The sequence below is a fragment of the Polypterus senegalus genome, chromosome 13 (assembly GCF_016835505.1).
Source record: "Polypterus senegalus isolate Bchr_013 chromosome 13, ASM1683550v1, whole genome shotgun sequence".
Classification (NCBI taxonomy): Eukaryota; Metazoa; Chordata; class Cladistia; order Polypteriformes; family Polypteridae; genus Polypterus; species Polypterus senegalus.
This window is the reverse complement of record NC_053166.1, coordinates 93,045,845-93,063,049: the sequence shown is the minus strand read 5'-3', so window position 1 is coordinate 93,063,049 and position 17,205 is coordinate 93,045,845. Positions and strand designations below refer to the sequence as shown.

At 38.9% G+C, this 17,205-nt stretch overlaps 1 protein-coding gene across 1 annotated transcript in view; it reads left to right on the top strand.

Moving 5' to 3' along the window:
* Positions 1-12,446, top strand: part of prrg2 (proline rich Gla (G-carboxyglutamic acid) 2) — a 40,583-nt gene extending 28,137 nt beyond the window's left edge. Inside the window, exons 5-7 of the mRNA XM_039776359.1 lie at positions 454-577; positions 8,918-9,076; positions 10,786-12,446. Of these exons, the coding sequence (XP_039632293.1) occupies positions 454-577; positions 8,918-9,076; positions 10,786-10,813 (311 nt within the window). The 3' untranslated portion in view covers positions 10,814-12,446. The remainder of the gene's footprint in view (positions 1-453; positions 578-8,917; positions 9,077-10,785) is intronic.
* Positions 12,447-17,205: the final 4,759 nt, after the last annotated feature.

Sequence of the window (17,205 nt, the reverse complement as noted above, 5' to 3'; positions counted from 1 at the left end):
AACCTCAATGAGTGTTAATTTTTCAAAGTCAAAACCATAGATGGAACAATAATTTTCCCTGGTACTACAATATGAAATAAATTGTAGAGCAAAGTGCTTTTTCGAGAATGGAGTCTTACATTTAAGACAAATAATCCTGTTTTGATACTGAAATTCCAGTTTTTACAAAATATAACACCTTTTTTCAATTCAACCCGTTTTCTGAGCATGTCATATCATACAGAACTCAAAGCAAACAAGTAAAGCCTTGTGTTGTTAAAAACATGCATCACTTTCACAGTATACCAACTGTTTTTATTTTTATTTTTAAATTGGGTCCTAATAATTTCCAGTAACAAAAGGAAGTCTGACAGCTGTTTTAGTATTGCTGCAGGTATACTTTTTCAAAACACCATATATGAGCTGCAAATGTTAGAAAATAGATGGAACATAATTGTCTGTTTGTTTTTATAGCCCCCCGGGTGGATGCCAGTGCCTTAGCAGCTGGCATTGTAGCAACAGTGGTCTCTTTGTTCATTGCTATTGTGGTTGGGTGCTATTGCTACAAGTCTCGTCAGAAGACAAGAAGAGGAGGAAGGTAAGTAACTTAAGAACCAAACTAACTGTTTATTCTTAGCGTAGTAGATAAACCTGTGTTGTTAACTGTCTCCAGTTGAAGAACTGCAAAGAATAAATTGCAAATATATGGGGATTTCCTTGCAAAAGAATTCAGAAAACCTTTTAGCATACAAGTTTTACTTTATGGTATTTTTCATGTCATATTTTTGACTGAGTAGTTTTAGGTGAGAAACATTCCTTTGTTGATCACCAGAGATCTATACATTCCTTTAGATTCCTTTTTAACACCATTTCATTATCTCACTAGACAAAAGAGGTAGCCTGCTCTACTCAGGGGATCTGTTAGTGATGCATTCTGTTTGGAGTTTTACCTATCCACGTGACTGTTTCGTATGTTACTGTTTTTAGCAGATATCCTGTGCACGATATCTACCAACTTTATGTGGCACTAAGTGTTAGAGGGATTTATTCATCTTCAACTTAATACACTTTTTGTTCTTGTTTAAAAGAAACAGAACCATGAAAAGTGAGATGGCATAAGCAGTTTGTTTTCCAATGTATGGATTGTAATTGTTGTATTAGATCTAACACTTTAATATGATTTTCAGCAGTTGTGATAATTCTTGAGCACTGTGGTGGATGGTTAGCCTTGGGAACACAAGTGAATAATCCAGTGAGTTTAGTGCTTAAGGAAATGAAATCTATACACAGATAAATGGTATAGAACTGTATGATCTGGCAGGTTCCCTCCTTGTTCCCATTGCTTTTAAGATAGGTGCCTTCTTTTATCAACCTTAACAAATAGACAATGCAGGTATAATCAACAAGTGCAAGGCTTAAGCAAGTTTTATTCCTTGTTTAATTCCACTATGCTCAAGGTCTTATTCCATAGCAGGCTTTTTTTAACTGCATAAAAAATACTTTTTTCAATGACATACCAGCGTCTCTGGACTATAGACACAAAATAAGAGTTAGTAAATTTGTTCAGTCTTAAAAAGATAAGGCTCATTGATCTAAACTAGGCCTTCCAAATTCTCAAAGGCATCAATAAAGTTGGTCCAGCAGAATTCTTTTTGCTGAATCAATTTTTCTTTTCTAAATCTTGGCTTTTGTGTGGAAAGTTGTGTATGCATAAAAACAAACCTGAAATGTGCATATAAAATTTGTATAAATCTTAACTGTGTACATTATCTTGTAACTCATAATTTGACAGTCCCTAGGATATGGCACCTCAGATTGTTAGGTAAACCTGAATACTTAAGTGTACTTTTCTTTCTTTATTTTATCATTTGTAATAATTGGGGCACTTTTAACCATCAATATAATAACCTAGGAACTTGCCTTTAACTTCTTCTTGGCCCATGCTCACTAGGTTATATCTGGCTGCTTCTATCTCCTTTATTGTCATCATAGTCTTCTTGGTATCCTGCCACAATATCGGTCTCTTGCATCTCTCCCACATTCATCATCGGTTCAGCTATTATTTGCTAAATGCTGTCATCAACAGGTGTCAGCAGTATAAAGAATGCCGCCAAGTAGGAAGGTTCCTGCCTCAGCTCTTAAACCCTGAGAAAACAGAAAACCACAAATATGTCTGTGCAGTGCATATCATCTTAGTGACCTCTAAAGTGTTACTGCTAGCTTGTGCAGAATTCTGTGTGGGATTGGGTGAAAAAACTACCTGCTACAACCTCCCCCAGTGTGGAGTTAGTCTGTTCTCACAGAAGGAAGGCGCTGCATGAGGAATCTGGGGTCAATAAATCATCTCATCTACATAAACTCAGTACCAGTTATGGTTACTGTCATGGAGTATTTACATTACATGATAACCAGCGGGCGGCACGGTGGTGCGGTGGGTAGCGCTGCTGCCTCGCAGTTAGGAGACCGGGGTTCGCTTCCTGGGTCCTCCCTGCGTGGAGTTTGCATGTTCTCCCCATGTCTGCGTGGGTTTCCTCTGGGTGCTGCAGTTTCCTCCCACAGACCAAAGACATGCAGGTTAGGTGCGTTGGTGATTCTAAATTGTCCGTAGTGGGTGTTTGTGTGTGTGTGTCTTGCGGTGGGTTGGCGCCCTGCCCGGGGTTTGTTTCCTGGGATTGGCTCCAGCTGACCCCCGTGACCCTGTAGTTAGGATATATAGCGGGTTGGATAATGGATGGATGGATGATAACCAGCACTGCTGCCTCCTTCTTTATGCCCCAAAAATAATTCCTGGTCTTTAACATTATAATTACCAAAGCCTACGAAAAAACTCGTAAATCCGTCCCACCTTAAATCCCCTCACACCTCTCCGTCAGCGTCTTTTGTCTTAGAAATGTGTCGATAAGCAGCAAGCAGCCGGCACAAGTCTGTTTACCTGCGTGTCAGTTGCTTAGAGATTTATAGAGTGAGAAGTCAAGCAAAATGACACCTTTTATAAATACTATATCGTTATTTGGAACACATGCATTTCATGTGTGTTCCGTGCCTACAACAGTTTATGTAAAGACATTGTTAAAACAGAAACGTTTGTCATGTTTTAGTAATACTTGACAAAATGTAGACATGAAGCATATAATGTGTGAAGCCTGAAGTCTAAATATCAAATAAACATTTTCACAAAAGGTACTGAGAAAACTTTCTGCGGCTGTGGGGGGATATTTGCTGCTTATCAATACATTTAAAAGACAAAAGACGCTGATGGAGAGGTGCAAAGGGATTTAAGGTGGGACAGATTTACAAGATTTTTCTTAGCCTTTGGTAATTCTAGTGTTAACCTGCTGCTGTTGGCTCACAGATCAAAAATATGTTTGATTAGCATACGCTGCCTGGACCTGGTTCTTGGCAAAGGTATGAGCTGTTGGAAGGAGAATTTAACAGCTTTCAAACATATTTCAGTCCTTTGACTCCTGTTAAAGTACAATGGGTAGACCAAAGATGGGGCAAGGAAGAAAGTCAGGAGCTTTACCATTTTGTAGACAACAAATCATCAGGATCAAAGGTAGCTGTTGGTCCTAGTCCTGTGAGTCTTTAGCACTGATGATACTTAACAGGCATTGTGTTAGTTTGAACGTGTTTACAAATACAAAACTCATTGATATTAAAAGAGAAAATTACAGAGATAGTAGAAATACTTTGTGGCAGCAAAGAACAAAAACTCCAGCATTGGAGTATAGTTGTTTGCCAACAAACAATATTCAATAAGTATAAACCAACCTACCATCCACCTATCCTTTAGCAGCACTATTTAAAATTGTACAGATAATGTCCAAGAATTTTTTAAGCAACATATTGATGTTGTCTTGGGGGATCAGTTGCGCCACCACCACCTACTCAAAGCATCATGATGCACCAGCATTGCACCAACATTGATGGACTGAAAGCCAGAAGTCTACGTGACCATCATCATCAGGTCCTTCCATGAAATCCCTAAATACAAAGAGGACTGTTTGACTAATGTTAGGTAGATTGCCCAGAGGGGACTGGGCGGTCTCTTGGTCTGGAACCCCTACAGATTTTATTTTTTTCTCCAGCCTTTGGAGTTTTTTTTTTTGTTTTTTCTGTCCACCCTGGCCATCGGACTTTACTCTTATTCTATGTTAATTAATGTTGACTTATGTTTATCTTTTATTGTGTCTTCTATTTTTCTATTCATTTTGTAAAGCACTTTGAGCTACATTTTTTTGTATGAATATGTGCTATATAAATAAATGTTGATTGATTGATTGATAGTATTGCTGCCTCATTGAGCCAGGTTTGAACCCTGCTTCTGGTTACTTTGCATTTTGGAGTTTATACAGTACATTGGATGTGAAGAAAGGGCTGTTTTCTGGCCTGTGCTGCCAGGATAGACTCAGACTCTCCATGACACTGAAATTGATTAAGCAGGTTTGATTAATGTTAAATTTTGTTTAATAACTGAGCAGGGTCTTAATGACATGCCATATTGTTGCAATTCAGACCCGTCTGCCACTGTGTTTATCTGCCAGCTGTTACCTGATTAACACTAACTGTAATATATTTAACTGAAAACCTTTTGGTAACTAAGTAGGAGATTTAAACAAGTTGTTGTGACTCACTTTTCTCTGATTCCAGTGGTATTTTTCCAACACAATAATTTCCTTTTAACTTTCTTCTGTTATTTAGTGATTTTATGTACCTTGTCTTTTAAAAAACAATTTCTACATTTTCCTTTCTCTTTAAAGCTGTAATCCAACTTAATTTTATGTAGGTGTTAAGGGTGTGCCACAATTGGCATAACTTCCCATAGACACTTATTCTAAAAAATTAAAATATTTTGGAATTTTGGTCCAACACTTAGTCACATTCAGCCACCAAGCACACAATAAATCTGTCTACAAATATGTTCAGCAAACAAAAAATAAATATTGTACAGAAATACAGTATTTACAACAAAGGACAGTCAATGTTAGTCTTACAGTGCCACTAACTGAACTAGTCAAAGTTAACCTATAACATTAACAACACACAATATAAACCAGAAAAAAAGTATGGCAGAGGAGGAGTGAAAAGTCTCAGTGTTGATGCTTATACTGAATACAGGGAAAGTGGTGTCTGGCAAAAGAATAGGTTTTCCAAAATAAATAAGTTTAGTCGTATCAGAATCTTGAAATCCAGCCACTGGGGATGAACAAACCCCTATTTCTTCGTGCTGGTCCCAAGCCTGGATAAATGGGGAGGGTTACATTAGGAAGGGCATCCGGTGTAAAATTTTGCCAAATCAATATGCGGACAACAATGCAAATTTCCATAGCGGATAGGTCGAGCCCTGGGTTAACAACAACCACCACCAGTACTGTTAGCTGTTAGGGTGCTGGCAGAAATTGGGCTACAGTTGGCCAAAGAAGAAGAAGGAGAAGAAGAGGGGGGAGACATGTCCGGAGGCAGGAGGAGAGGAGGAAAGTAAAGAGAGTGGAACTGAGGGTAGGAACTTTGAATGTTGGCAGTATGACTGGTAAGGGGAGAGAGTTAGCAGATATGATTGAGAGAAGGAAGGTTTATATATTGTGTGTGCAAGAGACTAAATGGAAGTGGAGTAAGGCTGGGTGGATTGGAGGTGGATTCATATTGTTCTATCTTGGTGTGGATGGGAGGAGAAATGGGTAGGAGTTATTCTGAAGTAACAGTATGTCAAAAGTGTTTTGGAGGTGAAAAGAGTGTCAGGCAGATTAATGATTATGAAGCTGGAAATTGGAGGTGTGATGATTAATGTTTTTAGTGCATATGCACCGCAAGTTGGGTGTGTGTCATGGGTGAGAAGGAAGATTTTTGGAGTGAGTTGGATGAAGTGATGAACAGTGTACCCAAGGGACAGAAAGTGGTGATTGCAGCGGATTTCAATGGGCATGTTGGTGAAGGGAACAGTGGAGACGAGGAGGTGATGGGTAGGTATGGTGTCAAGGAGAGGAATGAAAAAGGTCAGAGGATAGTGGATTTTGCCAAAAGGGTGGACATGGCTGTGGTGAATACATATTTTAAGAAGAGGGAGAAACATAGGGTTACGTACAAGAGTGGAGGAAGATGCACACAGGTAGAGTACATCCTATGCAGAAGAGTTGATCTGAAGGAGACTGAAGACTGCAAAATGGTGGCAGGGAAAAGTGTAGTTAAGCAGCATAGGATGGTAGTCTGTAGGATGAGGTTGGAGATCAAGAAAAGGAAGAGAGTGAGGGCAGGGCCAAGGATCAAATGGTGGAAGTTGTAAAAGGAAGACTGCAAGGTTGAGTTCAGGGAGGAGGTGAGATGGGCACTGGGTAGCAGTGAAGAGTTACCAGACAGCTGGGAAACTACAGCAGATGTAGTAAGAGTGACAGCAAGAAGGGTGCTTGGCGTTACATCTGGAAAGAGGAAGGAGGAAAAGGAAACCTGGTGGTTGAATGAGGAAATAAAGGAGATTATACAGAGGAAGAGGATGACAAAGAAGAAGTGGGATAGTCAGAGGGATGCAGAATGTAGACAAGAGTACAAGGAGATAAGGCACGAGGTGAAAAGAGAGGTGGCAAAGGCTAAAGAAAAGGCATATGTTGAGTTGTATGAGAGGTTGAACACTAAGGAGGGAGTAAAGGACCTGTACCGATTGGCTAGACAGAGGGACTGTGCAACAGGTTAGGCTGATAAAGGATAAAGATGGAAACGTACTCACAAGCGAAGAGAGTGTGTTGAGCAGATGGAAAGAGTAATTTGAGAGGCTGATGAATAATGAGAACGAGAGAGAAGAGGTTGAAAGATGTGGAGATAGTGAATCAGGAAGTGCAACGGATTAGCAAGGAGGAAGTAAGGACAGCTATGAAGAGGATGAAAAATGGAAAGGCCGTTGGTCCAGATGACATACTTATGGAGGTGTTTGGGAGAGATGGCAGTGGAGTTTTTAACCAGATTATTTAATGGAATCTTGGAAAATCAGAGGATGCCTGAGGAATGGAGAAGAAGTGTACTGGTCCCGATATTTAAGAATAATGGGGATGTGCAGGACTGCAGCAACTACAGGGGAATAAAATTGATGGGCCACAGCATGACATTATTGGAAGGTTAGTGGAAGCTAGGTTAAGAAGTGAGGTGATGATTAGTGAGCAGCAGTATGGTTTCATGCCAAGAAAGAGCACCACAGATGCAATGTTTGCTCTGAGGATGTTGATGGAGAAGTTTAGAGAAGGCCAGAAGGAGTTGCATTGCGTCTTTGTGGACCTTGAGAAAGCATATGGCAGGGTGCATCAAGAGGAGCTGTGGTATAGTATGAGGAAGTCAGGAGTGGCAGAGAAGTACGTAAGATTTGTACAGGATATATATGAGGGAAGTGTGACAGTGGTGTGGTCTGTGTTAGGAGTGATTAATGCATTCAATGTGGAGGTGGGATTACATCAGGGATCGGCTCTGAGTCCTTTCTTATTTGCAATGGTGATGGACAGATTGACAGGCGAGATTAGACAGGAGTCCCCATGGACTATGATGTTTGCAGATGACATTAAGATCTGTAGCGATAGTAGGGAGCAGGTTGGGGAGACCCTGGACAGGTGGAGATATGCTCTAGAGAGGAGAGGAATGAAGGTCAGTAGGAAGATGACAAAATACATGTGTGTAACTGAGAGGGAGGTCAGTGGAATGGTGAGGATACACGGAGTAGAGTTGGCAAAAGTTGATATATGGGTTGGAGATGGTGACACTGACCAGAAAGCAGGAGACAGAGCTGGAGGTGGCAGACTTAAAGATGGTAAGATTTGCATTGGGTGTGACGAGGATGGATAGGATTAGAAATGAGTACACAGAGGGTCAGCTCAAGTTGGACAGTTGGGAGACAAAGTTAGAGAGGCGAAATTATGTTGGTTTGGACATGTGCAGAGGAGAGATGCTGGGTATATTGGGAGAAGGATGCTAAGTATAGAGCTGCCAGGGAAGAGGAAAAGAGGAAGGACTAAGAGATTTTTTTATGGATGTGGAGAGAGAGGACATGCAGGTGATGGGTGTAACAGAACGAGATGGAGAGGATAGAAAAATATGGAAGAAGATGATTCGCTGTGGCGACCCCTAACAGGAGCAACCGAAAGAAGAAGTTGTATCAGAATCTTGGAATTGAGGCAAAGAATACAGCACCTTCAATTAAGAGTCTTCTAGTGTGGTGCTGAGGTGTCACCCATTGCAAGGCTGCGCTTGAGTCCTAATTTGGGATCCTGAGATGGTTCATCATGTGAAGGGTGCAGTAATGTGCTGTATCAGTGCATGCTACCAAAAGCGCTCCTTTTTTTTGTTTGGTTTTTTTTTTCCCTTGATAGATCCTTACAAACATCTGTAGTATTACCTGGATGATCCCAGCAATTTAGACTGCCTTGGCAATGAAGTAGAAAGGTTTCACATGTAGACATGTAGTCCTGCAGACCATCACTCTTTCTGTATGTGTATAATTACAATACTTAGACCTCCATTACCATCTATTTGTTCTAAAGAGTACTTCAGTGTAAAAAAGAAACCCCATAAAGGGTCATCGCTGCTTTCTGCAAGCAGTTCTGCTTGAAAGATGTAGTCCTGTTTTACATAACAAAGAAGACTGCACACTTACCAGCTAAAAGTAATCAGACATATACAATAAGAAATCATGTGTAATGTAGATGGATTTTCCTTTGAAATCACACCACTGTCATATTTCAAAGGCTCTCCTGGATAGTATCTGAAATACGTGTCTGGTAGAAAAAAACAACTGAATTTTGGAATTGTTGTGCATTGTTCATGGACCATGGCATTTCAAAAATTCATCTCTAGTTTTTCACATACTGCATTCTCCAGGATAACCTACATGGTAAGATGTCAAGCAGTTGTTGAGTGTGCAAAAGGGATCCCATCAGACTCAGCAGTGGTGTTCTTTCATTCATAGCATTCCTGTGAGAATGAGTGGAGAACTGGGAACTGAAGAGAGTCTTGGGTTGAATACTTTCCATGATATCCCAGGATCCAGTGCACCTGGTTTACCATCATATGAAGATGCACTGGAGCATACAGGCCAACATGATGCCCCGCCACCTCCATATGAAGGGTAAGTATGACTGGAGTGCCATACAGTCAGAACTATGTACTATTGCACTGTAGGTGCACGTCAGCAATCCATAGTCATAGATCTAGCACATGCGTCGAATAGACCAAAAGGAAATTAGATTTTATAAAATTCTGTTTTTGTTTGTTTTTTTACTTATACAGTATACTCCTGACCAAGGGAAAAGTTAATAGGAACCCAGCTTATACTGTCACTGCAGTAATGATTTCCATTGCAAAATATTTATAATAATTTTGCAGCCATGCTCCTCAGTTTGCATCATTATACATCAGGAAACATTGATCTGGGACCTTGTAGTAAAACTACAGTGTGCTGCACTTGTCAAAACTAATCTAATCAGAGAGGCTGACCCTGTCAAAATTCTGGCTGATATGCAAATGGATGATATATTAGACAAAAGACAGCATGAGAGAAAGAGATGGAAATGCTTATTTGGATATATGCTTTTTATATATTGTATCACCTTAGTTCTACCATTTTTAAATGCTTTAAAATGTTCTTTTAATTTAAACTTCCTTTTTTAATCTGATTTAATTTAACCTATTTAACTTTATTGCACAGTGTCATGGCCGATCAGGGGACATTTCACTTCATGTTGTACTTGTGCATGTGACAAATAAAGAATCTTGAATCTTAAAAGGGAGAGTGATGCCTTCCTCTGTAGCCCTGCCCCAGCACACACTTGTACCATTCTCTCATGCAAGTGGTTTAATCAGGTAATGGACTCATTTCCTGGGCAACACAAAAACCTGTTTATCCACCTTTTCTGCCACTTTTACATAGTCCACTAATACCACTGCCAGCTTTTTTACGGAAAAATTCATAAAGCAGTTTGCTTTTCCCTTAAAGTCCATTGTTTGATAAGTTTAAGCTTTGGACATTTGGACATCATAATCCAAATGATATCAGGCTCTTTCACTAGGTGCCAGGCATAGCTCAAAAGTTAATAACTGAATTAGTACAGGAAATGTCTGCTGTAACAAACTGTCAAAAACAAATTAATTTAATTATGCTTGATGTGCCATTCATTTAAATATTCTTCAACACATATGCAATATTGCATCTGTGTGTGTGTTCTATGCCTATTAGCCCTTGGTGCGTGCAGTAAAATTATCGCACAAGATTGCCTGTCATAACAGGGTGACATTTAGTTTCTGACCAATACAATGTCATTCACAGTGATTATCTTTACATGGTGTTTTACAAAACATGATTACAGTACAAACCAACAAACAGACACTAATAAAGTAGACACTGCAAAGCAACTGAAAATGAGGTGGCACAAAATCACAATTGGATACCTGAATGTGCACAGGTACAGACAGCACAGCAAAAGCAGCATCAGTTTAGTAGGCACAGCAGAATCAGTTTCACTAGGATAGTAAGGATGGCAAAGGAAAAGAGGAAAGTGCATTTTCATGTAAGATTTAAATAAAAATACTTACAAAGTACACCAGCTCTTTGTAAAAGTTGTTCATTCCCAACACTACAGCATAGGTATAAAATGAGGGGTGGGCTACAGAAAAAGACTGATGTGTTACAATGCAGTGATCTGTGCACACATCACATGCCTGGAGGTGCCCCTTTGTTTAAAGGCAGCTTGATCTGATGATCGTCAAGCTCAAACTATGACAGTCTGTTCCAGTTACAAAAAGAAACAAGATTAACCCCTTCACATTTTTTCCCTGCAGGCAGATCAGTCCAGGTCAGAGGGAATGAGTAGATGAAGCAAGGGATGGATTAATTCATGAAAGAAAAACTCTGAGCCACCTTCACATGGGGGAATGTTAAAGGAAGTTTACTGAAGTAATTGGACAGGAGAAAGCAGCATTCTGAACTCTCTCATGTACTGATTGCCTTTATTATTTATGCTCCCACTAGACAAAGGCTGATCTTGGACTCATGTTAGAGCAAAATGGCATTCTCCACTTGAATCAGGATCAAGGCAATATGAAGCAAGGATCAGTGACTGAAGCAATGATTTTTTAATACCATTAATACAAGCATCTAAGAACAGGTATCACCTTTACTGAATGCATTAAATCAAAGTATGAATAAAATTATATCCCTCCTCCCAAAAACCCAGCCAACTCAGAACAAACTGTTTTAGGGCTGAATATAATAAAATAATAATACCTTGATTTCAAGTGGGTGGAAGTGCCAAAACAAAGACTGGTACAATTACAAAGTCATGTTCTTATGTAACCATCAGAGAAGGAGCAATCCATTGAAGACTGTAATAACAGATCTCGGTGTATAATCAGGTAAGTACTGTCAAACAAATGTACATAGTACCAAGGCTACTTATTACAAATTCTGCACAATTACATAAATAGGACCTTCATATATTGTTTACTGATAAACTGCCACCCATCAATGTACTGTAGCATGTGATCACCGGTCAGGGCCAGTATTTTAAAGGAAGATTTTAAGTTTCCACAGTAGAGTACTATGGGAGAAATATACCAGACAGATGATAGATAATATGGCTTGTGTGACAAGGAAACAGAGCAATTTGCAAGATCAGAAAGTGCCTTGTGCAATTGGCTTGGCAGTAAATCAGAGCTGTGAGGGCAGAAAATATCACAAGATGGTGGCACTGACATGTTCAGTTATACAGTAACTAGATCATATTTCTATGGTTCTGGCATCTTTGCAGTGATATTTTATTCTATAAACATACCAAATCAAAGTACCGAATCAATCTAGACAGCAAGAGAATTTCCATCCAGCAAGTTGGCATGCCAGCAATTTTGAATAGTAAGGATGTTTTAAGGAAAGCACATGCATGTCTTTCCAGTGCTGAAATCTGAAATTCCCACAATATCCAATTTTGGATGATGTAAAGACAGTCAAATAAAAGTGATACTTATGAATATAAACTCAGATTAAAGGTATAATTTAAATTAAGGCTTTGGAAAATGCCCAGGAGGTACTCCATAAATCAGGAAAAGAGTAACACTGAGGATTCAACCCCAGGGTGCAACCATTAGACAGCTGTAAACTTTGAAAAATAGCATCCACTATCAAAATGAATGAAACCATAGTTTTTATTTAAAAAAAAAAAAAAACTTGTGATAAGTCCTTGTTTTGATGCTAAAGCTGCTGTTTCCAACAACCAACTACATACACAAACAATTGGCAACATTCATCAAAAATCAGTGACATTCTAAAAAGAGGGCTGCAGAAAATGGAATTTAAACAAAAAAGTGAATATAAGGAAACATAAAACTTGACAAGAACAGATCAGTCATCTCATAATAATTTGTTTAGTGGTAATTGCAGGTTGAAAAATAAAATACTATCATTTTGTAATCATTTTCCAAAAATAAAAAATATTTGTATTACAGTATGTCTTTTTTGACAGCTTATTTTAACTGCTCCTAAGAAGTAGTTTGTGTGCGTAGTATATCATTTTACCTTAAACATACAACTTTTGTATGAACTAAAAAAATAAACAATTTCTATATTCTTTGCACATGATACGATCAGTGCAGGTTACAACAGAAAAGGTTACATTAGAAAATGTGTTTTCCTGGACATTATTTGTTTTGGAATTGTGCACGGCCACTCCTGAGAGTTTTGGACAGGTGAGCAACCTGAGAGAGGACACAGTCTTTTATTATCCTTATTGCCATTGATTAGCACAGTTTAATATGAGATATAAAACAAACATGCTGTGAATAAATCGCAAAGACCACAACAAAGGTTTGGGGTAGCCACCCTGTATACTTCAAGACAGATGCAAGATTGAAGTTAAATATGTAATTTAAGACCAAGCTCATTACAGAGCTGATGTTTGTCTAGAGATTAGGAGCATTAGGTGGGACTTCTTTCTAATTGTCTGCAGAGGAGGTACAAGGGAAAGTGTTATCGGACAGCACCAACCCCTCACCAATCACACTTATTTGGACCTGTAAACTGTCTCCTAATCATACGTGTGTGATAATGCTAAAGGGACAGGTGGCATAGTGGTTGTGTTGCTGCCTTGCAACAACAGAACTGGGGTCTTCACTATGTGTGTGCCATGCATGGAGTTTGCATGGTCTTCCCGTGTCCACATGGGTTTCCTTAAAGTGCTCTGATTACCTCCCACAGTACAAAGACATGTAGGTTATGTGAGCTGACATCAATAAATTAACCCTAGTGTGTCTGTGTGTTTTTGCTCAATGATTGTCCAGGTGTTCTACCTGCCTTGCACCTGATGTTTGCTAAGATAGGCCCCAGCTGCTCTGTGCCCCTGCCCTGGATAAGTGAGTTAGGAAAATGGATGGATAATTAGGAGAGAACAATTCTGTAGGAGACGTTTTTCTTTTAAATAAACAGATTAAACTGAATGCAATTTAGAATTTTTTAATTCATGTGCAAACATATGGTTATAAAAGAATGGATCATCCATAAATTTCAAAATATTCAATGGCCGTTTGATCAGTGTATGAAGCAATAGAGGTGAACTTCAAAGTACTTGCACACTGTAAGCTACAGTCCCATGAGATCAAGGACGACTAATTTAAATGTTCTGCCTTCTGTTCTGGCTTATTTTGACCTATATATTGATTCTTTTGTTAAATTTAAGGTAGGGTGGCAGAAAAGCCCCCAGGTTCTTAAAGCTGTCAAGTATTGAATACGACTTTTTTAATAAACGTATTTGTTTTTGTATGGCTAAATCTTACTGATAATTTCTGAAAATATAATTACCTATAGACACTGTTGATTAAAATGTATTTTAGTGTTTCCCTTATAATCAATTATTATTAACTGGTCAATATTCCTCTGTTATGCTTACGCATTTGTGACAGTCTATAGGAGAAAATAGCAAACAAAGTTGTGGACCATATATTATTTGACCTGAAGGACCTGGATTAGTATCTCAATCCCTCATTTTATGAAACCTACTTGACCTCTTTGACCTGTGTTATTGGATCCTACAGAACCTGGGTATGTATTGCTAGTATCAGAATACCACAGATGTGGACAAATTTGTTGGAACCCCAACACAAAAAAAAGAGGAACCCACAATTGTCTTTGAAATAACTAAAAACTGACAAAAGTAACTGGCACCCATCGTTGTTAATTCCATATTTTGCAAAAATCTGATTTTGCTTTAGAGTTTTGAATCAACATAACACAAATGAAGATGGCATGGACACAAATGATTTGTACCCTTAACCTAAAATTTTGTTGCACATTCTTTAGAGACAATCACTGCAAACAAGCAATTCCTGAAGCTCTCAATGAGACGTCTGAACCTGTCAACAGGTAGTTTGGCTCACTCTTCCTGAACAAACTGCTCCAGCTATGTCAGGTTTGAAGGGTGCCTTCCTCAGACTGTATGTTTCAGTTTTATCCATAGATGCTCAATAGGATTCAAATCAGGGCTCATCAAAGGCCACTTCAGAATAGTCCAATGTTTTGTTCTTAGCCATTCTTGGGTGCTTTTAACTGTATATTTTGGGTCATTATCCTGTTTGAGGATCCAGTATGTTTCACTCCAGAATATCTTGAAAGTCTTGAGATTTCATAGTTCAAAGCACCCCATGCCAGATGCAGCAAAACCACCACCAAAACATAACTGAGTCTCCTCCATGTTTCACAGTAGGTATGGTATTCTTTGCTTTTAAAACTTCACTATATTGTTTGTGGACATACAGTTAATTTGACTTGCCAAAAAGCTCTAGTTTTGTCTCATCTGTCCAAAGGGCGTTCTCCCAGAAGCACTGTGACTTGACAGTATGCATTTTAGCAAATTACAGTCTGCCTTTTTAAATTTAACTTATACTTCTTAATAATATTTGCATCTGTTTTCACAGGAACATCAAGCTGCTTGGAGATGGTCTTATAGCCTTTCACTTTAACATGCTTGTCTATAATTTTCTTTCTGATCCCCTCAGACAGCTCTCTCCTTTACTTTCTCTGGTCCATGTTCAAAGTGGAGACACAAGATGATATCAGTGAACACTTTTCTCCATTTAAAAAGGATTAATAGCTGATTGCATGATTAGAGACATGTTGGATACTAATTAAAGAAAACAGCTAGTTTGAAAAAAATCACAGTAATCCAATAATTTATGATCATGGGGTATTAACAAATGTGTCCAGGCTATTTTAGAATATCTTTGTAGAATAAATAATACTTAATCTCTTTTCACACTTGCTTTGTTTTTCTCAATGACATAATCATAGGCATGCAGGTATACACAGGACAATTACTTTTCATTTAATCACATTTCATACACCACTTTTTCAATGAGTTGTAAGGGCACAAACAAATTTGTTCACTTCTGTTCACAATGCATGAGTTGCAAAGGCTTCTCTGCAAAACTTTGAATTCTAAAAGATGTCACACCTTTCCTTACTTCTAGACTTGACCCCACATGACTGTCATCAGGGATGTGCGGTCAGGGGAGGCAGGTGAAGCTCATGAAAAGTAAAAAAAAAAAAATAATGATAACATAAATTTGTCCACTGGTCTTTGCTATAAGTTTGTTTTCTGTATGATTCCAATAACTTTGATAATTTTTATAGTCAAAATCGCTGAATTGGAGCATTCCCTATTCAAATAAAGGGGAAAAACATGAGGTACGGCAGCAACTGCGCTATCCCTCCCTCACACATGGGGTTGATACATGCAATTGCCTTTTGCTGTCTCTCTGTATGTTGCCAATATAATGTCTACAGACACGTTTATTATACATCCTGACTTTCCACAGTTTGGCCATTATCTTTAATAAATTTGTGTGACATATTCAGTCTGGCTGATCGGATATAAAACCGCAGTGAAATGGCACAAGGTGAGGCAGACAGTACCGTGCTGCTCTGAAGGTGGCAGATGTGAGCCCAACAGGTGCTCATTACTGCTGCTCTTCTATGCAGAGTCTCTAGGTGCCAATAAGTTAGCGATATCAGAAAGTCAAGTGCACTGCAACGGTCTGTTTATTTTTATTTTTTGTTCCGACTGACTGTCAAAATGGAAGATTAAGATTTTTTTAAACTAAAGGAAAATAAGGATGACTTTTACGAGAAATTGACGGAGATTTTTGTGAAGAAGGATAGGCGCAAGGACTTAATTTACAAGTAAAGGAAAGACCATAAAAGGTTTTAAAATTAAAATCCGTTTTTTTGGAACACTACTCAATACTTCATTTGTATTGAATGAGTATGAATTGTGGAATTGCAATGGTGAATTAGAACACATGGAGGGTGCAGAGCAAATACCCTCTCTCCAGCCGCTATAAATATAATGTTCTTTCTTAGCCAAATATGTACCTTATACCTATGTGTGTGTAAAGAATGCTGATGAGATACGAAACATAACCAGTAGGCAATGTGCAATGTGCTGCCAATTGAATAGTGAATAAGCTGCTCTTTTGGGTTCATATATTTGTAAATCTGACTCTGATGGAGTCAGTGCCTCACCAGGGGCCTCATGTATAAACGGCGCATACGCACAGAAATGTTGCGTAAGAACTTTTCCAAATTCAAATCGCGATGTATAAAACCTACACTTGGCGTAAAGCCACGCACTTTTCCACGGTACCTCATACCTTGTCATACACAAGTTCTCCGCTTGGTTTTGCAGACTGGCAGCACCCAGCGTCAAAGCAGTGCTACTGTTCCTGTGTGGTTACTCTTTATTTTCCTGGCGCAGCTTTATAAATACACTTAAAGTAACCGCATATTGTTTATTAGCGTAATGATTGTAATTAACTTGTAACAATATAATGGCCCAGGGAATAGCCATAGTATTCCAAATACCATAACTGCTTTAGTGTTGTTACTCTAACTGCACCTTCTTCTTTCAGCTGCTCCCTTTAGGAGTTGCCACAGCGGATCATCTTTTTCCATATTACTCTCACTGCACCACTTGGAGTATTTATATCACTGTATCTGAGTGGGGAATCACAGCAGGAGCTGGTCGGAAAAAGAATTATCGGTATACAGCATCAAGCCCACGCTGCCTCAGCCACGGCAAAACGTTTCAAAGCCTTTCCTGTACGGACCTCGTGGTTCAGAAACAGTTTCATCCCAAGGGCTATAAACGCACTCAATCAAGTGCTCCTTGTAGAACTGTTTGTACTTATAAGTACAATTACCCCACTGTAAACTTGCAC